The sequence below is a fragment of the Pelophylax lessonae genome, assembly GCF_965119305.1.
Source record: "Pelophylax lessonae genome assembly, chromosome: 5".
NCBI lineage: Eukaryota > Metazoa > Chordata > Amphibia > Anura > Ranidae > Pelophylax > Pelophylax lessonae.
In genome coordinates this window covers 147,861,323-147,885,647 of record NC_138772.1, presented here as the reverse complement: position 1 = coordinate 147,885,647, position 24,325 = coordinate 147,861,323, and the positions used below count along the sequence as shown (strand labels likewise).

General features: G+C 44.3%; 1 protein-coding gene across 7 annotated transcripts in view; it reads right to left on the bottom strand.

The window, feature by feature from the left end:
• KAT2B (lysine acetyltransferase 2B) overlaps positions 1 to 24,325 on the bottom strand; it is a 141,263-nt gene that overhangs the window by 14,538 nt on the left and 102,400 nt on the right. For 5 of the 7 annotated variants that reach the window (XM_082259703.1, XM_082259704.1, XM_082259706.1 and 2 more), the window contains exons 12-15: positions 22,772 to 22,882; positions 18,969 to 19,112; positions 6,118 to 6,232; positions 2,119 to 2,155 (exon numbers count right to left, since the gene is read on the bottom strand). In XM_082259703.1, the coding sequence (XP_082115829.1) occupies positions 2,119 to 2,155; positions 6,118 to 6,232; positions 18,969 to 19,112; positions 22,772 to 22,882 (407 nt within the window). Of the gene's footprint in view, positions 1 to 2,118; positions 2,156 to 6,117; positions 6,233 to 18,438; positions 18,494 to 18,889; positions 19,113 to 22,771; positions 22,883 to 24,325 lie in introns of those variants that run through there. The other 2 variants (XM_082259707.1, XM_082259708.1) reach the window with 2 other exon arrangements.

Sequence of the window (24,325 nt, the reverse complement as noted above, 5' to 3'; positions counted from 1 at the left end):
CGTCAATGAACGAAAGAAAAATAAATTAGCACCTCTGTTACCATAAAAGCACAATTGTAATATTAATGTGGTACCTATGTAAGCATTGTTATTAGAAATGCAACAAAATTGTTATTTGGAAAGATACTTATGCCTCGTTTCCACTGAGTGGTACGGTACGGTTCGGTTTAGTACGGTACGGTTCGGAACGGTACACCTTGCGCTTCCACTGCCAATAGTACCCTTTCATGATAGGCGTGGTGTAGCAGGAAAGCTGTGATAGACGATTCTCTGTCAACCAAGCAAAGTTCTGCAGAGTGTAGCTCCACCCTGTTGGTATGGTACTAATGTGCTTGGCATCCCAACGAAAGGGTCCCAAAAAAGTGGTACGGTACGGTTCGGAATTAGGGTACCATTCACAATGGAAACGGCATAAATAGCGTACCGTACCGAACCGTACCAGAAAGCTCAGTGGAAACGAGCCATATCTTTTTGTGGCTGTTCCCTACTGATCAAAAAGTTGCCTATCTATAAAAGTTCCTGAACAGGACAATTCACAATAGACTGCCGAGTGTGCTAACAATGGTTATCCGTATAGTTAAAAAAAAGAAAAGAGAATTATAACAAATTAAAAAGCATTTTCTGGAGATGGGATTTAATATTTTTTGCTTTTTTTTTTTTTACTTAACAGTATATTTAAAACTACACATCTATCAAAAACTACCCTGTTCCAGTGTCAAAACACTACAGTGCGATTTTAATGTAGATCGAACTGCGTTATTAACGGAAGTGGGGAAAAAACAAATCTACTGGCAGGACAAACTTGTAATAAACCTATTTGACAGGGCGCACGCAAAAAAAAAAAAGGCTGTTTAACCTCTTGCTGACCAGCTGCTGTTCTTATACAGCGGCAGGTCGGCTCTGTCCCTCGAAAGGAAGTACCTGTACGTAGTTTCGCAGGACCGCTAGGGGGGGCATCTGCCGCCGCTACAGGGGGAGCCAATCAGCGGGTCTGGTGGACACAATGTCTGCCGGGCACCCGCGATTGCTCCCCGTGGAGACAGAACGGCAGTATATCGTTGTGTATATGGCAGACGGCTGTTCTGTCAGTAAAGAACACAGGAATCCTGTGTTCCTCGTTTAGGAACACAGGTCTATGTGTTCATTCAGCAAGCCCATCCCCCACACAGTTAGAAAGCACCCCCGAGGGAACCCTTTGATCGTCCCTGGTGTTAACCCCTTCCCTGCCAGTATCATTAGTACAGTTACAGTGCATATTTTTTGCACTGATTACTGTAGTAATGTCACTGGTCCCCCCAAAAGTGTCAAAAATGTCAGTTAGGTGTCCGATCTGTCTGCCGCAATGTTGCAGTCCCCCTAAAAATTGCTGATCGTCGCCATTACTAGTAAAAAATAAATAAATAAAAATTACATAAATCTTTACCCTAGTTTATAGACGAGATAACTTTTGCGCAAACCAATTAATATACACTTATTGGGATTTTTTTTATCAAAAATATGTAGCAGAATACATATTGCCCTAAAATGATGAAAAAAATAAATTTTTCCTTTTTTGTTATTGGGAATGTTTTATAGCAGAAAGTAAAAAATATTGTTTTTTTTTTTTTTTCAGAATTGTTGCTCTTTTTTTGTTTATAGCGCAAAAAATAAAAATGGCAGAGGTGATCAAATACCACCAAAAAATGAAAAGCCCTATTTGTGGGAAAAAAAGGACATCAACTTTATTTGGGTACAGCGTCGCACGTGCAATTGTCAGTTAAAATAAGGCAGATTTCTATTTATTGATGAACAGCAGCAGCAGTTTTTTTGGAATAGACATTCACTTAAGCACAGGGAGGACTTTTTGTCAGTTTACTTTTAAAATAACGCAGTGCCGTATTGCAAAAAAAAAAAAATAATGGCCTGGTCATTAAAGGGGGGTAAAACCTTCCGGTCCAGAAGTGGTTAATGCTATCACAGTTGATACACTTTAACTCTTTTTAAAATGTTTTATGGGTTTTTGGGGTAACATCTGAATGAAAATTATATAAACATAACTAAATATAAATGAAAAAATATGTAAGTAAAACAAATCTGTGCTAAAATAAAGTTTTAGTGGGCAACATTATTATAGATTACCTTTTTTCTTTTATACTCGACTTCCAACCTGTCTCTTCTGAAAAACAAGACAGTTACAAGCTATACCTCAATTTTGTAATGGTAAGACATCTGCATATCACCAGAACTAACATAACACATTAGACTCAGTTCACAAAGCTAAAACACCATGCTATGATCCCCAATTTTAAAACAAGAGACAGTAAGGCCCCTTTCACACGAGCGATCCGATCAGATCCGCCTGTCAGTGTTTTAGGCGGATCTGATCGGATGCTCCATGCATCCCTATGGGGCAGCAGATGTCAGCGGAGACATGTCCGCTAGAGTTGCCACCTCATCCCTTTAATCCAGGACACATATTAATTACACAGGTTCTAAGGCTGATATAATGCTCATAAGTCACCAAGTGAGTTTAATTACCATCTTAATCAGCCACAGAACCTGTGTAAATAATGTGTGTCCTGGATTAAAGGGATGAGGTGGCAACCCTGCCGCTGACACCCGCTGCCATCCGCATCCGATCCTGTCCGTGAAATCAGGATGGATGGAAACCCTATTTTCCATCCCTCCAGGGGATCGGATGGGATGGGATCGGATGAGAGTGGACAGGCGGTCTGTTCTCATCCGATTCCACCATAGAGATGCATGGGGCTCTGACATCTCCCTCTCCGCACACAGAGCGGAGAGGGAGATGTCATCTTCCTGCTCAGCGGGGATCTGTGTTTACGTTCCCCTGCTGAGCAGCACGGATTCAGAGGCCTACAGAGGCGGACCGTGTGAAAGAGCCCTTAAAGTATAGCTAAAGATAAAACTCTTTTTTTTTGTGGATAGAGTTTTAAACGTCAGTTTTTACTGTTGCCTGTGTCCCCATTAAGGAGATTCACCTTCTCTATCTGTCCTGTGTACCATTATCATTAAAAAGTGAAAGTAAAATAAACCCCAAATTTTGGGTTGTCCCCAGAAAAGTAATAGAGGGGAAATCTTCCAATGGGGACACTAGTTCTGGTGACCTCAGGGTCACCAAGGAATTCCCTTAATTTGCAGGGATTTCCTCTGACTTCCTGTTTGGCTATGGGACATGGACAAGTGAAGGGGAATCTCTGCAATGGGACACAGAGGGTGAAAAAAAATATGACAGGGGTTATAAAGAAAAATAAATAAAAAAGTTTTGTCTATAGTTCTAGTTTGATTTAATTTCAATGAGATTTAAACATTTAATTTACTATGCTGAAAATAAAAATCCCTATCTTTTTAATGCTGTATTTTGAAAATGAACAGGTATCTTTTTGTTTTCTTTGTTTTTAATATGGCTGCCATTTTAAAGTGGATGTCTCACCACTTCCTCAAACTGAATCTATCTAAAACCGAGCTCCTAATATTTCCTCCTCTACGTGCCCCTTCCCCGGAATTCTCTGTCAAGATCAATGGAATAACTATTAGTCCTTCCACACATGCCAGGGTGCTAGGGGTAACCCTGGACTCTGCACTGTCCTTTCAGGCTCACATCCAATCCCTGTCCAAATCATGCCGCCTTAACCTCCGCAACATCGCTAGAATACGGCCCTTTTTAACCAATGACACCACCAAGCTTTTAATTCACGCCCTGGTTATCTCTCGCCTCGACTATTGCAACTCCCTCCTCATTGGATTACCCTTACATAGATTATCCCCCCTTCAATCCATAATGAATGCTGCGTCAAGACTTATCCACCTTACCAACCGTTCAGTGTCCTCCAACCCTCTCTGCCAATCCCTACATTGGCTTCCACTCACCCAACGAATAAAATTCAAAGTGCTTACAATAGTTTACAAAGCCATCCACAACTCTGCCCCCAGCTACATCACTAACCTGATCTCAAAATATCAACCAAGCCGATCTCTTCGGTCCTCCCGGGATCTCCTGCTCTCTAGTTCCCTTGTCGCCTCTTCCCATGCTCACCTCCAGGATTTCTCCAGAGCTTCTCCCATTCTTTGGAACTCTCTACCCCAATCTGTCCGACTGTCCCCTAATCTATACATCTTTAGACAATCCCTGAAAACCCTTCTCTTTAAAGAAGCCTACCCGGCTACTAACTAATAACACTGTTTCACTTGCTCCATCAGCTCATCCCCCACAGCTATTGCCTTTTGTATCAATTGACCCTCCCTTTTAGATTGTAAGCTCTAACGAGCAGGGCCCTCTGATTCCTTTTGTTCCAAATTGTAGTGTATCTGTAATGTCTGCCCTCATTTTTTTAAGCGCTGCGCAAACTGTTGGCGCTATATAAATCCTGTATAATAATAATAATTTTCATGTCTTTAAAAGAATATTCTAAATATGTTTAAAGTCTATGTGTGTATCATGCGCTCCATTGAAATGTAGAGATAGTCAGTTTGGTTTATGGTCTGTTTCAGAATGTCGCATGCTGGGGCACAAAACGGGTAATACCGCACACTACAAAAGTTTAATATAAGATCCATTGTACATATTGTGACAGACAGGTACTAACATCTTACCGAGAGGCTGCTGCAACATTACATTTTTTTTCCATAGCCAATGTTTTATTTCAATTTTGCATATAGTAAGGAAGGGTTAAACCCATCTTTTAATGTTTTTCTGTCTGTTTCCCATTAGGGAGATTTCTCTACACTTCCTGTTACAGAGATGCAACAAGAAATTGGAGGAAATCCCTAAACGCCTAGTGTGCTCAAGGCCTAAGCTGGATACACACTATACAATTTTCTTTAGATTTTTTTCCTTTAGATTTACCAAAACCATATATTATGCGGTCAGACCTAAACACTTTTCATTTGTATGCAATTAGGCCCTTGCACTACATAGTTGATGGTAAATCCAAAGGAAATCTACCAACAATAGTTGTATAGCGTGTATCCAGCTTTAGGCCCCATGTACTGAGGAATTCAAATTCAAGCGTTCAGGTGTATCTGGAACAAATTTCAATCTGCACCTGAAAGCAACTTTGCTCTGGCAGAATGCACAACTAAACATTCAACAGCATTTAGGTGCATTCAATCTAGCCAATTTTTACACAATATAGACTTTTCTGTGCCACGGGACCAATTTGCTTGTGTAGACACACCTAACCCCAGCTAAACCCAAGAACACCTATATGCAGGAAAATGTGATTAGATAACTTAATCTGTTTTAAGTGTTCGTTCACACCAGAAATCCATGTTCCTGTTTGATTCAGTGTGATATGTTTTTCAATACAGCGGTACCAAGTGATGGGGTGCAAGCAAACGTATGCGTTTGTGATCTGTGTTTGGGGTGTCATCAGGAATCTATTGACCCCTGCAGCAGATCACACACACACAGTGCATTTTGAAGGCAGTGGGCAATATGTGCATGGTTTGTAAATTCCAGTGTGAACCGGAACTTAATGCAGGTGGTCTGTGTGTGTGGGAATCTAGAGTTTCCTGCAAAATAACTAGGGCATGTGGCTTGGCTGGCACCCAGAGTGCAAGATAAATTAACATTTTATAGAATGCTCTAGTCCACATGTGTCAAACACAAGCCCCGGGGGCTGAATCTGGCCCACCAGGCCACTTCATGTGGCCCTCACAGCTCTCCTGCAGCTGTGGCACTCTCCCCCACCTTGTCTCAGCAGAGAGGAGGACAGATCACCTCTGCCAGATCCTGCGCCTCTGTACAGCCGTAGCACTCCCTTCGTCTCTGCCTCCCCTGGTCTCAGCATTTAGCAGATTCCAGCCCTCCTCTGGTCCTTCTTCAGACCCTGCACTTTCTGATTTCCAACTCCATCCCCAGCTTCTTCCTGGAAGCAGCACATAGTAAAGAGGTTGTGCTGTGATGTAAGGGAGGTGGGGGGATTCTTGACTTATCATGCAGGGTTGGCTCTTGACATTTGATGTAAGGGAGAGTGGGTGGCTTTGGCCATCTAGTCTTACAGATACAACCGGCCCATTGAGGGCTACCATAATGCTGATTTACCCCCCAATAAAATTGAGTGTGTGTTTTCTTTTTTGGTCAACATGGTTTTTCTGGACAAAAACAAAACATACTGATTCCAGGGATGCTTTCAATGGGTATTTGCCGTACTCCTTCTTTAAAGCACGATAGTCCTGGGTATACTTTTCTTATTTGTGCTTGCTTCCTTTCAATCATTTTCTTGATGATCTGTAAAAGTAAATAAAGATGTTTGTATAACTCTAGCCATTACTTTCTTTTCTAGTTTTGTTTAACCACTTGAAGACCAGGCTTTTTCTGGCACTTTTTTTTTTACAAGTTAAATCAGTATTTTTTGCTAAAAAAATTACTTCTAACCCCTCAAACATAATACATTTTTTTTAGGAGAGACACTAGGAAAGTAGCCTTTTTTTAGGTCAACACAGTATTTGCACAGCGGATTTTCAAATGTAATTTTTTGGGAAAAAATAAATTTTAATGAATTAAAAAAGAAACACAATATATATCTGTATTTTTTGTATAATATGACAGGCAAAGTTACGTTGAGTAAATCGATACCCAACTTGTTGTGCTTTAAAACTGCGAATGCTTGTGGAATGGCGACAAACTACGGTACTTTAAAATCTCCATAGGCAACATTTTAAACACCTTTACAGGTTACCTGCTTGAAGTTAAAGAGGAGGTCTAGCACTAGATATATTGCTCTCACTCTAACATTCGCAGCGATACCCAACATGTGTAATGCGAACACCGTTTACATATGCATGCACGACTTAGGTATGCGTTTGCTTCTGCTCATGAGCACAGAGTGATGGGGGGCACTGTCCCTTTATTTTTTTTCTGATCACTTTTATTCCTATTACAAAGAATAAAACATCACTTGTAATAGAATAAGGCTGACAGATCCGCTTTATGAAGGGATCGGGGACCAAAAAGACCCAAAATCTCTTCTTTACCTTTAAACGCAAAAGATCGCAAAAAAAAAATTTTTTTTTTCATCTTTTGTTTTTCTTTAAAAAAAAAACTTGTTACTTCCACCCTGGACCGGTGGGGACATCATGACGTTGTTCTTGTCCTCCAAGGCCATAGAGGCGATCTACTCTTTGATACACTGTATGACCAACTGGCGGTACCGTCGGATCTCAGGGGGTAATATCTTCAGCCATATTCATGGTAAACCACTTGCAAACCGCAAGATATACAGTTAGGTCCCTATACACTGCTCAAAAAAATTAAAGGAACATTTTTAATAAGAGTATAGCATCAAGTCAATGAAACCCCTGGAAATATTGATCTGGTCATTTAAGTAGCAGAGGGGGTTGTTAATCAGTTTCAGCTGCTTTGGTGTTAATGAAATTAACAACAGGTGCACTAGATGGGCAACAATGAGATGACCTCCAAAACAGGAATGGTTTTACAGGTGGAGGTCACTGAAATTTTTTTTCCCCTACTCATGTTTTCTGTTTTTCCCTAGTTTTGCATTTGGCTAGGGTCAGTATCACTATATTAAGCAAAACCTAGACCCTATAGAGGTTGCACAGGCAGTCCAACTCCTCCAGGATGACACATAAATACGTGCCATTGCCAGAAGGTTTGCTGTGTCTCTCAGAGCATGGAGGAGATTCCAGGAGGCAGACAGTTACTCTAGGAGAGATGGACAGGGCTGTATAAAGTCCTTAACCCATCAGAAGGACCAATATCTGCTTCTCTGTGCAAGGAGGAACAGGATGAGCACTGCCAGAACCCTACAAAATGACCTCCAGCAGGCCACTGGTGCGAATGTCTTAGACCAAACAATCAGAAAAAGACTTCATGAGGGTAGCCTGATGGCCTGACGTTCTCTAGTGGGCCCTGTGCTCACTGACCGGCACCGTGGAGCTCGATTGGCACTTGCCATTAAACACTAGATTTGACGGGTCCACCACTGGTGCCCTGCGCTTTTCACAGATGCGAGTAGGTCCACCCTGAGCACATGTGTATAAGGTCCTTAACCCATTAGCAGGACTGATATCTGCTTCTCTGTGCAAGGAGGAACAGGATGAGCACTGCCAGAACCCTACAAAATGACCTCTAGCAGGCCACTGGTGCGAATGTCTTAGACCAAACAATCAGAAAAAGACTTCATGAGGGTGGCCTGATGGCCTGACGTCCTCTAGCGGGCCCTGAGTTTCCTGCCCGGCACCGTGGAGCTTGATTGCCATTTGCCATTGAACACTAGAATTGTCAGGTCCACCACTGGTGCCCTGTGCTTTTCACACATGAGAGCAGGTTCACCCTGAGCACATGTGACAGACAGAGTCTGGAGAAGCTGCGGAGAACGTTTTGCTGCCTGTAACATCGTTCAGCATGACCGGTTTGGTGGTGGGTCAGTGATGGTCTGGGGTGGTATATTCATGGAGGGATGCACAGACCTCTGCAGGCTAGACAATGGCACCCTGAATGCCATTAGGTATCGGAATGAAATCTTTGGACCCATTGTCAGACCCTACACTTGTGCAGCGGGTCCTGGGTTCTGCCTGGTGCAAAACAATGCCCGGCCTCATGTGGCGAGAGTATGCAGCCGATTCTTGGAAGATGAAGGAATTGATACCTTTAAATAGCCCCCATGCTCGCCGTACCTAAATCCAATAGAACACCTCTGGGACATTATGTTTTGGTCCATCCGATGCCGCCAGGTTGCACCGAGGAAATACCCCAGGACATCATCCGTCATCTCATTAGGACGTTTTCAGGCATGCATACAAGCACGTAGGGGCCATACAAACTACTGAGTACCATTTTGAGTTGCTGCAATAAAATTTCAGCAAAATGGGACTAGCCTGCTGCATAATTTTTTTCACTTTGATTTTCAGGGTGTCTTTGAATTCAGCCCTCTGTAGGTTAATAATTTTATTTCCATTAAACAATGTGGCATCCTTTAATTCCTAACACATTACCCAGTCCATATCTATATAGATATCCAGCATGATATTTTTCCCCATTTAGATCTGCTGTGTTTTCAAAGTGTTCCTTTAACCACTTTAAGACTGCTCACTGTGCTGCTACTGTGGCTCCCCTGTGTCCAGCGACGTAGACCTGCATCGCTGGACTCCTAGTGGTCTTGGCGGCACGCTTCCGCTGTGTTTAGACACAGCAGGAGTCGGCTGGAGGAGGAGAGGTGGCGATCGCTGTCTCTCTTCCCTGATTGTCGGGGAAAGTGTGAATAGATCCACCCGCTTCTGTAAACAAAGCAGGCGAATCTTCTCTGTGACAGACAGGGAGAGATCACAGGATTCAGCATAGCTGAACCTGCGATCTCTGTCTGTGTCACAGAACCCCCCCCCCCCCCCCCACATGTCAGTAAGCATGAGGCATACATTTAACCCCTTGATCACTAACAGTGTTAACCCCTTCCCTGCCAGTGTCATTATTACAGTAACAGTGTATATTTATAACACTGATTACTGTAGTAATGTCACTGGTCCCTCCAAAAGTGTCAAAAATGTCAGTTAGGGGTCCGATCTGTCCGCCACAATGTCGCAGTCCCGCAGAAAAAACGCAGATCGCCGCCATTACTAGTAAAAAAAAACAAAAAAAACAAAACAATAAAAATGACATAAATCTTTCCCATAGTTAGTAAATGCGATAACTTTTGCGCAAACCAATCAAAATACGCTTATTGCGATTTTTTTTTACCAAAAATATGTAGCAGAAAACAAATTGGCCTAAAATCTTAAAGAATTTTGATTTTTAAATTTTTATTTGGGAATGGTATATATCAGAATGTGAAAAATATTGTTTTTTTTTTTTCAAAATTTTCGCTCTTTTTTTCAAAAATTAAAAATCGCACAGGTGATCAAATACCTCCACAAGAAAGCTCTATTTGTGGGAAAAAAAAAGGACGTAAATTTCATTTGGGTACAGCGTCGTACGACCGCACAATTGTCCGTTAAAGTAACGCAGTGCCGAATCGCAAAATATGGCCTGGTAGGAAGGGGGTAAAATCCTCCGGTCTTAAAGTGGATAAAAATACACTCATTGGGAATTTTTTTGTCAGACATGTAGCTAAATACATTTTGGCCTAAATGTATGACAAAATGTAATATACTGGATATTTTTTAAAAGGCAAAGTAGAAAATGTAAATTTTTCGCAAAATGTTCACCATTTTTTTATTAATATCGCAAAAAATAAAAAGCGCAGAGGTGATCAAATACCACCAAAAGAAAGCTCTCTTTGTTGGAGAAAAAGGAAGTCAATTTTGTTTGGGTACAGCATTGCATATACGCGCAATTGTCAGTTAAATTTGCGCAGTGCCAAGTTGAAAAAAGTGGCCTGGTCATTGAGCAGCAAAATCTTCCAAGGCTAAAGTGGTAAATTTCTTTGAGCAGTGTGTATTTGGACACAGGCACTTTTCATTCTTTTGGCTCTGTATGCCACCAGAATAAAATTAAAAAAGGGGGGTGGCTATTCTTGAACATGGCACAACAGCAAACCTGCCAAGAGACGGCCGCCCACCAAAACTCACGGGCTAGGCAAGAAGGGCATTAATCAGAGAGGCAGCACAGAGACCTAAGGTAACCCTGGAGGAGCTGCAGAGTTCCACAGCAGAGACTGGAGTATCTGTACATAGGAGAGCAATAAGCCGTACACTCCGTAGAGTTGGGCAGAGTGGCCAGAAGAAAGCCATTACTTTCAGCAAAAAACAAAATGGCACGTTTTGAGTTTGCAAAAAGGCATGTGGGAGACTCCCAAAATGTATGGAGGAAGGTGCTCTGGTCTGATGAGACCATCAAAGAAAATGCTATGTCTGGCGCAAAACCAACACATAACATCACCCAAAGAACACCATCCCCACAGTGAAACATGGTGGTGGCAGCATCATGCTGTGGGGATGTTTTTCAGCAGCTGGGACTGGGAAACTGGTCAGAGTTGAGGGAAAGATGGATGGTGCTAAATACAGGGGTATTCTTGAACAAAACCTGTACCAATCTATGTGTGATTTGAGGCTAGGACGGAGGTTCACCTTCCAGCAGGACAATGACCCCAAACACACTGCTAAAGCAACCCTTGAGTGGTTTAAGGGGAAACATGTAAATGTGTTGGAATGGCCTAGTCAAAGCCCAGACCTCAATCCAATAGCAAATATGTGGTTAGACTTAAAGACTGCTGTTCACAAGCGCAAACCATCCAACTTGAAGAAGCTGGAACAGTTTTGCAAGGAGGAATGGGCAAAAAATCCCAGTGGTAAGATGTGGCAAGCTCATAGGGACTTTTCCAAAGCGACTTGGAGCTGTTATTGCCACGAAAGGTGGCTCTACAAAGTATTGACCTTGGGGGGGGGGGGGGGGGGGGGTTGCTTCACAATAAAAAAAAAAAAAAAAAAAAAAAAACATCTTCAAAGTTGTTGGCATGTTCTGTAAATGAAATGATGCAAATCCTCAAACAATCCATGTTAATTCCAGGTTGTGAGGCAACAAAACACGAAAAATGCCAAGGGGCTGAACACTTTTGCAAGGCACTGTATATGGACCTAACTGTATATACGTATTGCAGTCATGTCAACATGTGTTAGACAACCTTTGTGCACTACACTGCACCCAACCGGAGCATCATTAGCAATTGTCCAGTGATCAATTAAGTCCTGTGTGCACACCAAGGTAGAAAAAAAATAAATGAAAAACAGCAGTCAAGCATGCTATAGGAAATGGCTTGTGCACTGCCATGTAAAATAAAGAAATAAACAGAAGAGGGCGCCAGCGTCGAAGTGTAGAAGATTTATTAAAAAGAGATAAAAATGCAACAGCAAGTATACTGGATGACAGTAACTTTTACACCAACAGGTTCCTGGCCCAGTTCTTCATTTTCTAGCTGCATCCCTGCTGATCTCTTCAACATCCTACGGCTCCACAGATGATGATTTCACCGAGTCTGATGAAATGCTGATTAACTCTTCTAATGCAGTAAGTGTATTTGAACCCCTTTTTATCTCTTTTTAATAAATCTTATACATTTAGATGCAGATGACCTCTTCTGTTTATTTCTTATGTGTGTTATAGGTTACTCAAGATCTTGCTAGAGGAGCTGCATTAATCTACAGTGTTTTCTTAAGAGACTCTCATGGATTCTTTAATTTAAGCCCTATCTATAACATTTACCAACATAGCAAAATCGTTTTTTGCCTTTTTCAATAGTTTTTTGCCTTTTCAATGTAAAATAAAGACAAGGGTGGGGACTCTCTAGAGTACCAAACATTTATAACTCCTGACTGGAGGAGACATACTTTCCATCTTTAACTTTTTACAGTTTTATGTAGAGTATAGAATGGCTGAAAACCCCATCCCGTTTTTGCTGTCTGTGTCCCAATAGGAAGATTTTCCTTCATTTCCTGTCTCAAAACACCACAGAAAGTGAGGGGGGATCTCTTCAAAGTAAAGGAACCTGATAGAGGTTATGAGTCTTCTCACTCTATCCAAAGCTAAAAAATTTGATTTTTGACTTACCGTAAAATCCATTTCTCTGATGTTCATTGACGGACACATCTTCTGATCTCCATAACCGTTGGGTTATACTGCCCCCTAAAGGAGTAGGACACTAGGCATAAAAAAAAGTCTGGCTATGCCCATGGGCAGTCCCAGGGGGTATACTCCCTCTCTCTGCTATAGGCACTCAGTTTAGTTACAAGCAGTGTCAGAAGAATTACAACTCCACAGAGGGGTGGGTGCTATCTCCGTCAATGAACATCAGAGAAATGGATTTTACGGTAAGTCAAAACTCCCATTTTCTCTTTCGTTCATTGACAGACACAGCTTCTGATCTCCATAACCGTTGGGATGTCCCAAAGCAGTGTTAAACATGAGGGGTGGGAACAGCAAAAAAATTCCCAAGGCTAAACAGTAGCCAACCAGGCAACAGGAGCTCAACAAAAACAACTGGAGCCCACCTGAAAAAAGATCAGGTCCTCTCAACAGCAGTCTGAAAAACCTTGTAGCCAAAATAAGCATCCGCAGATGCCTACACATTCACTTTATAAAAAATTTGTAAAAGCATGCACCGACGACCAGGTGGCCACCTTGCAAACCTGCGTCACTGAGGCACGAACCCCCCAGTAGAGTGCGCCTTAACAGGGAAAGGAGGAACCTGACCCTTAATGGAGTAGGCCTGAATCACTGTCTATCTGATCCATCTGGAAATGGTAGCAGGGACAACCCTTTACGAGACCCATCTGTGAGCACAAATAGTGAGTCGGACTTCCTGAAAGACTCCGCAGCTGCGGGGTACACCCTAATTGCCCGGACCACATCCAAGGCATGCAAGGCAATTTCCTTTGGATGTTTAGGCCTGAAACACAGGGAAGGCAACACAATTTCTTCATTCATATGAAAATTAGAGACAACCTTTGGAAGGAACGACGGACAGGGGCAAAGCACCACTTTATCTCTGTGAATCAGAAGGTAAGGTGAAAGACAGGATAACGCCGCCATTTCCGACACCCTACGCGTAGAGGTGATCGCCACCAAAAAGGCAACCTTCTGGGACAGCCTAAGCAGAGGAATCTCCCAAAGATTCTCAAAGGTAGGCTTCTGGAAGGCCGAAAGCACCAAGTTGAGGTCCCAAGGTGGCAACGGAGATCGCACTGGACAAACCAAATGTCGGACACCCTGAGGAAAGGTACACATCACGGAGTGTGTGGCCAAAGGTCGTTGAAAGAGAACCGCCAAAGCGACACCAGGCCCTTGATGGTACCCAATGCCAATTTCTGTTTCCCTACCCCCCCCCCACCCCTGTTGAAGGCAGGTCAAGATCCGAGCCACCGAGAAGGAGCAAGGATGAACCCCAAGAGACTCACACCATGCAATGTACGTATGTCTTCAACGTACGATGGTAGATCTTCCTAAAAGTAGATTTCCTAGCTTTAGGAGTGTAGGAATCACCGACTCAGATAAACCTCTATCCTTCAGCACCTAGCGTTCAACAGCCAAGCCATCAAAGCTAATGACTGTGAAGCAGGGTGGAAAATCGGTCCTTGGGACAGCAGATCCTCCCTGAGAGGAAGTTTCCAAGGAACATCGGCGACCAGCTGCACCAGATCGAGGCCAGTCTGGAGCCACTAAGATGACCAGAATCCCTTAAGCCTCGATCCTGCATAGAAGTCTTGGCAGAAGCTTGAGAGGGAAGGCGCAAATCAGACGATACTGACCCCATGGGGCCACCAGTGCATCTGTGGCGTCCCCCAGAGGATCCCTTGACCGAGCCACAAACCTCTGCACCTTTCTGTTGAGCCGAGACGCCAACAGATCCATCTCGGGGATGCCCCACCGGAGACTCAACTGATGAAACACCTCCGGATGAAGAGACCATTCCCCTTGGTCCAACGCCTGCCGACTGAGGTAATCCGCCTGCCAGTTTTCCACCCCGGGAATGTGTACAGTGGAGATGGCAGGAACGAACCATTCTGCCCACCTTAGAATGCCGGCTACCTCCAGAGCTGCCAGGCACTTCTTGTGTCCCCTTGGTGATTGACATAAGCCACGGGCGTGGCATTGTCCAATCGAATGCGCACTGGACAACCCTAAAGACGAGCCGTCTGATCGCTCGGAGTTCCAAGACATTGATCGGTAGTCTGGACTTTTCCAGTGTCCAGATCCCCTGAGCAGAATGGACAGGCTGGCATTCGTGGTGACCACTGTCCAATACAAAGGGAGGAAGGATTTGCCCAGCTGAAGCGCCCCGAAGAACAAAGCCACCATATCAGGGACTCCTTCGTTCCCCCGACGGATCTGATTGTCCAGAGACTGCGGAGTCTTATCCCATTTGGTCAGAATCTCCCTTTGAAGGGACTTTGTATGGAACTGTGCAAACGGAACCGCCTCAAAGGTAGACACCATCAGACCTAGCACCCGAATGCAAGTCCAGAGGGATGACCATATGCTGGACCGCAGGAGATGAATTGCAGCCTGCAATTTCTGGAGTTTGTCCAGAGGAAGGAGCACTCTGGCTAAGGCTGAGTTCAGAGTCAGGCCCAGATAGTCCAGGTTTGAGGACGGAACCGAAGCAGACTTCTGAAAATTCAGAATCCAACAAAACTCCTGCAAAGTTTGTATTGTGATCTCCAGGTTTTCCACCTGAGCAGTAGGAGACTCCGCTGGCAGAAGGAGATTGTCCAAGTAGCCCAGCATCGCAATCCCCCATTGGCGTAACAAAGCTAGCACCGGGGCTAACACTTTTGTGAAAACCCGAGGAGGGGAGGCGAGACCAAAGGGTAATGCCACAAACTAATAATGCTCCTCTCCCATGGCAAAGCGGAGAAAGCACTGGTGACTGGCACATATTGGAATGTGAAGGTAGGCATCCTTGATGTCAATAGAGGCAAGGAAATCTCCCTGATGCAGGGATGCCACCACAGTGCAAATGGACTCCATTGTGAACTGCACCCATGCAAAGCAGTTCAGCACCTTGAGGTCCAGGATTGGACGCACTTTGCCTTCCTTCCGGAAAAATGTAAACAGGTTTGAGTAAAAACCATGAAAACGTCCTGAAGTCGGAACCGGGACACACCCCTTGAAGCAACAGGTCGTGTACCGCCCCCATACAGACCCTGTAAGCAGTCCGGGGACAGGTGCAAGTTGGAAGGAAAGAACCTTGCCTGGAGAAAAGAGTGAAACTCGATCTTGTAGCCGGACCGAATAACTTCATGGACCCACTTGTCTTGTACCAGGGAAGTCCATGGGTCTGGAAACCAGCCAAGACGTCCCCCCACCCCCGATTCTGAAGGAGCCTTGTCCGTGGGTCTGGAGAAGCCCGCTCTCGGTTTGCCAGACCAGGTTCGTTTGGATCCCCCAGAGGAGGCCCTGAAAGGCTTCAAGCCCTCAGGGTTGAAAAAACTTTTTATGAGCCGAGAAGGAAGGTCCACGTCTACGACGAAGTTCCTTGCCCTTAGTAGCCTGCGGAAGAAAGGTACTTTTCCCCCCTGTGAGACCTTTTATGATGTCATCCAGGGTAGCTCCAAACAGGCCATCTCCTTGAAAAGGAAGATCAGTCAAGGCCTTTTTAGAAGTCTGGTGCGCAGACCAGCATTTGAGCCAAAAGACACGCCGAAGGACCACTGCCGAAACAGAAAACCAGACCAGGAGTCGCATCAAAGGAGCCACTGGACTAGCATGTCCGCCAGCCCAGCAAAGGCAGGAGGGAGCTTTTCTCCCTCCAGCTCACGGCGTAAAAGCTTAGCCCACTCGGTCAGAGTTTGCGACACCAGGGCAATGGTAAATACCAGCCTCAGTGTCGAACCAGAAAGAGTGTACATATTGCGGGCCACAGCCCCTGCCTTCCTGTCAGCCAGATCCTTAAAGGCCGGGGACTCTTCAACTGGAATCATGGTTGCTTTGTTCAATCTGGAAACCGAAGGGTCCACCACCAGTGGAACAGTCCACTTCTTAATAAGGGACTGTGCATAGGGGTAACGCCTAAAAAAAACGCTTAGGGACCTCAAGGGGATGCTTTGGTCGTCCCCACTCTATAGCGACAATTCTGTCAATATAGGCGGGGAAAGGAAACACCTTTGCCGCTCTGGATGGCTTGTGAGTGCCAAAGGTAACCTGCTCCTCCATCGCAGCTGCAGCTGCGTCCTCCATCCTCAAGGTCTCACGTACAGGTACAATCAATGCTTCCACCAGTGCCTTTTTGTATGCGGTTGCAGACGTGGAGGAATCATCCTCACTAGCAGAGGATTCCGGGAGCGTGGTTGCAGACCCAGCAGGGTGACCCACGTCTGCGGCAGGCAAATCCGATTCAGGATCTGATGAGACAGATGAGGCAGGGGGTGCTTTTTGCTAGCCCGTCGCCCGAAAGCCGCCTCCACCCGGGACATAAAGGACTCCAGGACTGCCATCAGTGCATTGATGGATGGTTGGGACCTGGAGGGCCCCGCAGCCTCAGAAAGGGGATCAGGTGGGGAGATGTGCTCCAAAGACTCCATGAGTCACCAGGGGGACACCACAAAAAGTGTAAAACACTGCAAGGGACAACCCCCACGCACTGGCAGTACCACCCGGTTGCCAGGTACAGACACCAAATGATCCTCAGCAGAGGAGAGAACCCCACCAGACTTACCACCCAGCAGAAATAAACACCTGCAGCCACCAGGATAATTTGCACTCCTTGTGCGGTTATCAGGAAGTGCAAGGATCGAGGAGTCAGCACCAGGGGATAAGGGGACCAGGGGGGCTCCCAACACCGAAATCGCCACCCACAGGGCTCCACTGTCATGGCTGCCGCTATTTTCAATAGCAACCAACTGCAAAATGGCGGCCAAACTACAAAAACATGGCCGCAGTGCATAGAAACACACAGGCTACAACAAAATGGCGGCCCCGTGCGGCACCACAAGGCTTACAGGGACCCAGGAGGGAACCCTGGCCTCAGAGAAAGACCCAGGCAGGACAGGGGGCCTTGGCAGGAGCCCCCACCAGGTATAATCCCCCCCCCTGCACAGTCAATTGTCCGGTCGCCAGCGGTGCACCCCCCCAGCCCCCACTCAATGAGGTGGACCAGACCACCCAAACAGCCCCAACATATGTGGAGGGGGGTAGGATGGGGGACAGATGAAAAAGGGGGAGTGAATGATGGGAAGGAGGGGAACCCGGGGGGTCCGACGTCCACCCCAAAATTCTCCAGGGGGAGAGGGGGGACAGCTACTCACCATACCAGGAAGCAGGCGTGCACCGCTCCAGACAGAACTCCTCTCCATTGAAATGGGGGGGGGGGCTGTCGGCCAGGAGGAACACTGCGCCTCGGGTTGAGACCAAGTCGTATGCGACCTCGCGGGGTGTTTAGCTCGCAGGCCAGCCCCCCGTCCAGTGTGGCTATGTCACAGCCAACAGCGCGGGGCTGAGGTCTGCGCGCACTTGCTGGCCAAACTGGGGTCACAACTGGATCTAGATTATCTAGCCCGTCGCACAGTCCTGCAGTTTATTGTAGATCTGACAGGGGAAAAAAAAAAACAGGAGGAAACATCAAAAAAAAAAAATTTGCCAGGACCAAAGATCCCAGCAAGGAACTATGCCCTTAGTCCTGACTAGGAGTACCTATCGAAGAGAGAGGAAGAATACCCCCTGGGACTGCCCGAGGCATAGCCAGATTTTTTTTCTCTGCCTAGTGTCCTACTCCTGTAGGGGCAGTATGACCCGATTATGGAGATCAGAAGCTGTGTCCATCAATTAACGAAAGAGAAATATAATCCTGTTATAAATACATTTTTAATGTCTTTTGTTGGAGTCAAGGTACAAGTGCATTCTATTGTTACTGTAGCAGTGGCTGCTATTACCAGTATTTTACAGAAGTTTATAGTTATTTTGGGTATCTTTAAAAGTATCCATATAAAAAGTCAATACATGTTTTAAGAGATGCAGAAATGTAGAAAAATTCACATTTCATGTTAATGAATTTAAACAAAGTCACCTTTTGCTACACAGTATATAGGGTCTTAATGCCCACATCTCACTTTAGTGCCGGTTCACACATATGCGATGTCAGAAATCGCATGTGATTCGCACCGCACTGCTATGCAAATCACATGCAATGTCTGTGCGATGCAAATTTAGCTATGCAGATTGAATGGCTGAATTTGCATCGCATTCGGACCAAAGTCGCACAGGACCCTTTTTCTGGTCCGCATAAGAATTGGATCGCATTGGTGTTCACACCTATGCGATCCGATTCCTGCCTGAACTGGCAGTTCGCACTGCAATATGCGAACTAATCTGGGGGTGTCGTTAACTTTGTATTGACACTCCCTGCAGTTCGCATATGGCAGTGTGAACTGCCTGCGAGTTGGGTGCGATGTGGGAACCCGCAGTGGATTTGCAGGTTTCCCGCATCGCACCAATGTGAACTGGCACTTAGGCATGTCTTCCCTGGCATATTCCAATGAAATCTGATATGATTGGTTTGAAAGCAGTCATAGTACTTTACCTCCTTCTGTTTCTTTATGATGACTGAAAATTCAGTATATGGTATCCTGGGATTTAACTCACATCCCATTAAAGTGGCTCCTTCATAATCCTTTATGTATCCAACATAACGTGCTTTAGGTACTTTAATGTCTTTAGAAAAACCCTAAAACATGTAATAAAGAAAATCTTAGACTGAGATTGTATTTGAGATTCAGCTACCTTTGTAAAGGCAAAGAAGGTTGGTCAGTTTGGTAATATTATGACTGATGCACTAAACAAAAGCGTGTATGAGTTAAAGTTTAGGGTAAAATAATAATCCAGAAATTGTATTACAGCTTTAATTTAAATCTCATCTCAGGTCAACAAAAAAACACTTTCTTGCCCAGGTCCACCTACCTCTAACTGTTCCCAAATACTGACCTGAATCAGTGTGGGAGGAGGTATTTTCTCTGTGATGTGGGCACTGCCTTGACTGCTTAAGTTGCCAAAGACTTGGGTCCACATTGAGTCAAGTAAGTAATTATTGGGTTTGGAATGAATCATAATGCCAGATTACTTAGGCACTGGGGGTAGAAAATGTGATCTTTTTTCCCCTTGTGTTGGGCTTAAAGCAGTAAAGCACACAGTTTCTCACTGGTAAGAGACTGGTAGATAACATTAAAGTAAACTTGAGAAAAACATTGGAATGCCATTGAACCTCTACCGAAAATGCTCCAGGAAAGGTTTCATTGCCCTAGAGCATGTATCCAGTTTAGAAAATTCAAAGAAAACTCAGAATTTCTTACCCATCTATAACTGCTTGTGGTCAGTGATTTAAAGTGGTTGTAAAGGCAGAAGTATTTTTTTACCTTAATACATTCTATGCATTAAGGTAACCCCCATCCCCCCTTATACTTACCTGAGCCCCATCTCGATACAGCGATGTGCAATAGAGCAGCTTCTCTTACGGGTCTCTCTCTCCCCATCAGCTCACACATCACCGGGAGCCTTTGGACATTGTCCAATCACGTGAGAGTGGCTCAGGATCAAGCCTGCTCGAGTGCCCCCATAGCAAGAGGCTTATTATTTGGGACCCTCGGCAGGGGGGAGGAGCCAGGACTACCAGTAGGGGACCCAAAAAGAACAGAATTGGGCTGCTCTGTGCGCAGAGCAGGTTAATATAACATGTTTGTTATGAAAAAAAATTAATATCTTTAGAATCACTTTAAGACTACTGAAACAAAAAAGGTCCGAATGACAGCAAGGCAGAAAGCCTCCATTCCTTTCTCACGACAGGTTTCCCTAATGATTATTGAACCCTCAAATGATTTAACAATTCCCCTATTCTGATATTCAAAGTATGAATCTAGTTTTTCTAAAAACTACTACCTGGTTCTTATTCTAAATATGAAAACATTCCCCTCCTTACTGAACATGCTATATGCCTAGTTCCAATGCTGACTATGGCTTCAGCTTTTTGAGTCACTGACTAGTCACCTGACCAGTCGCCATTGGTGTGCGCAGCCTATTGCATTAGGGTGTGCACCCTAAAGCTCAAACACATGTGTGTGTGACACACTGATCTCGCTGCCGGCACAGTAAAAGAGCCACTAAGAGGGAGACTTTTCCCATCTTTCTGGCAGTACACAGAGCAATAATGTTAATGTGCATGGGGTGATTAGGGTGTGCTCAGGCACACCCAGCACACCCTGTGCGCAAGCCCATGGTAACTACAGTATGTAGTTAAGGACTTGTTACTTTTCTCTGACTCTCTTAATGTAAGAAATTAGAGACAGTTATTCATTTAAAAAAAAGCAAAGACAGCAAGTCTCCGTAACAGCCAAACATCTAGAATTTTTAGAAGGAGGTCAGCAATGGCAGCCCCAAATCTTTTTTTGGGATCGATTTACTTTAAAAGGGTTATACACTGCTCAAAAAATGAAAGGGACACTTTTAAATTACAGTATAGCATCAAGTCAAGTAAACTCCTGGGATAGTGATCTGGTCAGTTAAGTAGCAGAGGGGGTTGTTAATCAGTGTCAGCTGCTTTGGTGTTAATAACATTAACAACCGGTGCACTAGATGGGCAACAATGAGGCAACCTCAAAGACAGGAATGGTTTTGCAGGTGGAGGCCACTGTAATTTTTTTTTCCCTACTCATTTTTTTACTAGTTTAGTCTTTGGCTAGGGTCAGTGCCACTACTGGTAGCATGAGGGGATACCTGGACCCTATAGAGGTTGCACAGGCAGTTCAAATCCTCCAGAATGGCACCTCAATATGTGCCATTGCCAGAAGGTTTTCTGTCTCCCAGCACAGTCTCAGGAGCATGGAGGAGATTCCAGGAGGCAGGCAGTTACTCTAGGAGAGCTAGACAAGGCCATAGAAGGTCCTTAACCCATCAGCAGGACCGATATCTGCTTCTTTGTGTAAGGAGGGACAGGATGAGCACTGCCAGAGCCCTACAAAATGACCTCCAGCAGGTCACTGGTGTGAATGTCTCTGACCAAACAATCAAAAACAGACTTCATGAGGGTGGCCTTAGGGCCCAAAGTTCTCTAGTGGCCCTGTGCTGACTGCCCGGCACCGTGCATATCGATTGGCATTTGCCATTGAACACCAGAATTGGCAGGTCTGCCACTGGCGCCCTGTGCTTTTCACAGATGACAGCAGGTTCACCCTGAGCACATGTGACAGACATGAAAGGGTCTGGAGAAGCTGTTGAGAATGTTATGCTGCCTGTAACATCATTCAGCATGACCAGTTTGGTGGTGGGTCAGTGATGGTCTGGGGAGCCATATCAATGGAAGGACGCACAGACATCTACAGGTTAGACAATGGCACCCTAACTGCCATTAGATATCGGAATGAAATCCTTGGACCCATTGTCAAACCCTATGCTGGTGCAGTGTGTCCTGGGTTCCTCGTGGTGCACGATAATGCCCGGCCTGATGTGGCGAGAGTATGCAGCCAGTTCCTGGAGGATGAAAGAAATAATACCATTGACTGGCCCCCACACTCGCCTGACCTAAATTCAACAAAACACCTCTGGGACATTATGTTTTTTGGTCCTTCCGACGCCGCCAGGTTGCACCTCAGTCTGTTCAGTCTGTTCAGGAGCTCAGTGATGCCCTGGTCCAGATCTGGGGAGGAAATGCCCCAGGACACCATCCTTTGTCTCATTAGAAGCATGGCCTGAAATTGTCAGGCATGCATACAAGCACTAAAAACCATGTATCATTTTGAGTTGCTGCAATAAAATTTCAGCATAATGGACTAGCCTGTTGCATTATTTTTTCACTTTGATTTACGGGGTGTCTTTGATGTCAGGCCTTTTTAATTTAATCATTTTAATTTCCATCAAACGATGTAGCATCCTTTTAGTTTCTAACATTTTACTCATTCCATATCAGTATAGATATCCAGCATGATATTTTCCCCATTGGAATCTGATGTGTTTTCAAAGTGTTCCTTTAATTTTTTTTGAGCAGTGGTACATTGTATTTGAAGCAAACACATAGTGTGCATGATTATTGCAGTGTTTACCCAAATTTGATTTTTTATTTGACTTTTACATCTTTAGATGTTTATGGTACTTTTCTTCATTCTATCCAAGTGAATGTCTGTGAATGCATGTCTACCAATAGCAAAGTAAAATGAAATATCTGACCGAATTGTGGCAGCACACATTTTAGGTGAAATAACAAGAAAAGGCTGTCTGCTCTTCTCTATCCTCTACTGAATAAGGCTTTGACTAAAATACTAACCAATCTCCAGTTGTAAAAGAACAATATATGCATACATACATTTGCAATGAATGTTAATTTGCAGTAACTCATTGTACCTGTTTCTTGAAATAGCCTATTGCATATTCATCAGCGTAGGTGAGAAAATTCAATACATTATGTTTGATGTGATATTCCTTCAAATGATTCATTAAATGAGTGCCATAACCCTGCAAGATAAAACATGAAAAATGACTTTTACCCAGTAAGTCTGCCCTTTGAAAGTACAGTTATCTAGAGCAATGATTATCGTTTCACTGTTACAGAGTATACTTCTGCTTCTCCTGTTTTTCTGCTGCAATAATCTGGACTTGGGTAAAGATGAGCACAGGCCAAATCATCTAAACATCTATACTATTTTCTTTTCTTTTAAGTCAATGTCTGGGCAAAAAAAAAAAAAAACAGTTCACTGTAAGAACTAAAGGAAAATGCTGCAAGAAAAAAAATCTGATGATCCTGCCAAAAAATCCAGCAAGCTCCTAATTGCTTGTAGTAAGCTGGCAATGCTGCCCCTACTGCCCAGAAATCCCTCCCAAGCAGCCTTCTCAGCTGTACCTGCTGGATTACAGAACTCTTCCTATCCCCAGCCCTCTCTGTCTTACTTCACATACTGTACATATATTGACTTATTGCCTTGCAAAACAAATTCGGCTGCCTTTCCCCTGCCCACATACTGTGCACAGGGTAAGAGCTCCTGGGAGATGTAGTTCTGGGAGGCATGCCTACTTGGAACTGGTACTTAGTTCCCAGCATCTGCCTCTGCAACAATTTTACAAGCCTGCTAATGACATCACAAAGAGCAATAAAAGCTAATTCTCGCTACAGAAAAAAGGTAAAATAAAAAAATGCTTGGACATGCTCCAGTGGAGGAAGGAGAGGTTTAAGAGTAATTTTCTACATATTTATGTGGAGCCCAAGCTTTCCAACACAAGTTGCAGGCGTGGGATAAACATGAATGAAACATGAACAGTGCTAAGGGTGTTCAAACTGAAACAACAGATTAAAAAAAATATTTTGAGCATCCCTTGCAGTGTTATAGTTTGTCCTAAGCACCGCCACTGCAATTTTTTTTTCACAAGTAAATGTGCAAACTATACACAAAAGGTATGTAAAATATACCAAATACTTTTATTATATAATAAAGAAGAACTCCAGTTTACCCCCAAAGCCCCTCGCTGAATTTGTTTTTTCAAAAAACATACCCAACACATTTTTTTTCAGGCTAGTCCAGCGACATCATCGGTTCTTCCTCAGCTGCAGCTTCAGACATTCCTTCCTCCTGAACTTAGCAGTTCTCAGCGAAGGAGTCCTGTAGGCCTAGACTGCGTGATGACGCAACCCCAGAGAGAGAGTGTCCAAAACACCCTGGGCTCACCAGAAGTAGGTTGGATGAAGCTGGCTGTCATTCAACCCCAAAAAACACCAGTAATAGATGCCAGAGGGATAAGTCTGCAGAAGACAGCGCTGGGGAAAGTTGAGTTTAACAGTGAAAGCTGCTTTTATTTTTTAAAGTGCAGGGCAGCAAATTAAAAAGAATACAAATCAGGAGTTTCATTTTCACAGAATCAACTGCCAATGAAAATTACATGTTTTCAATAGTGCCATTCACATAA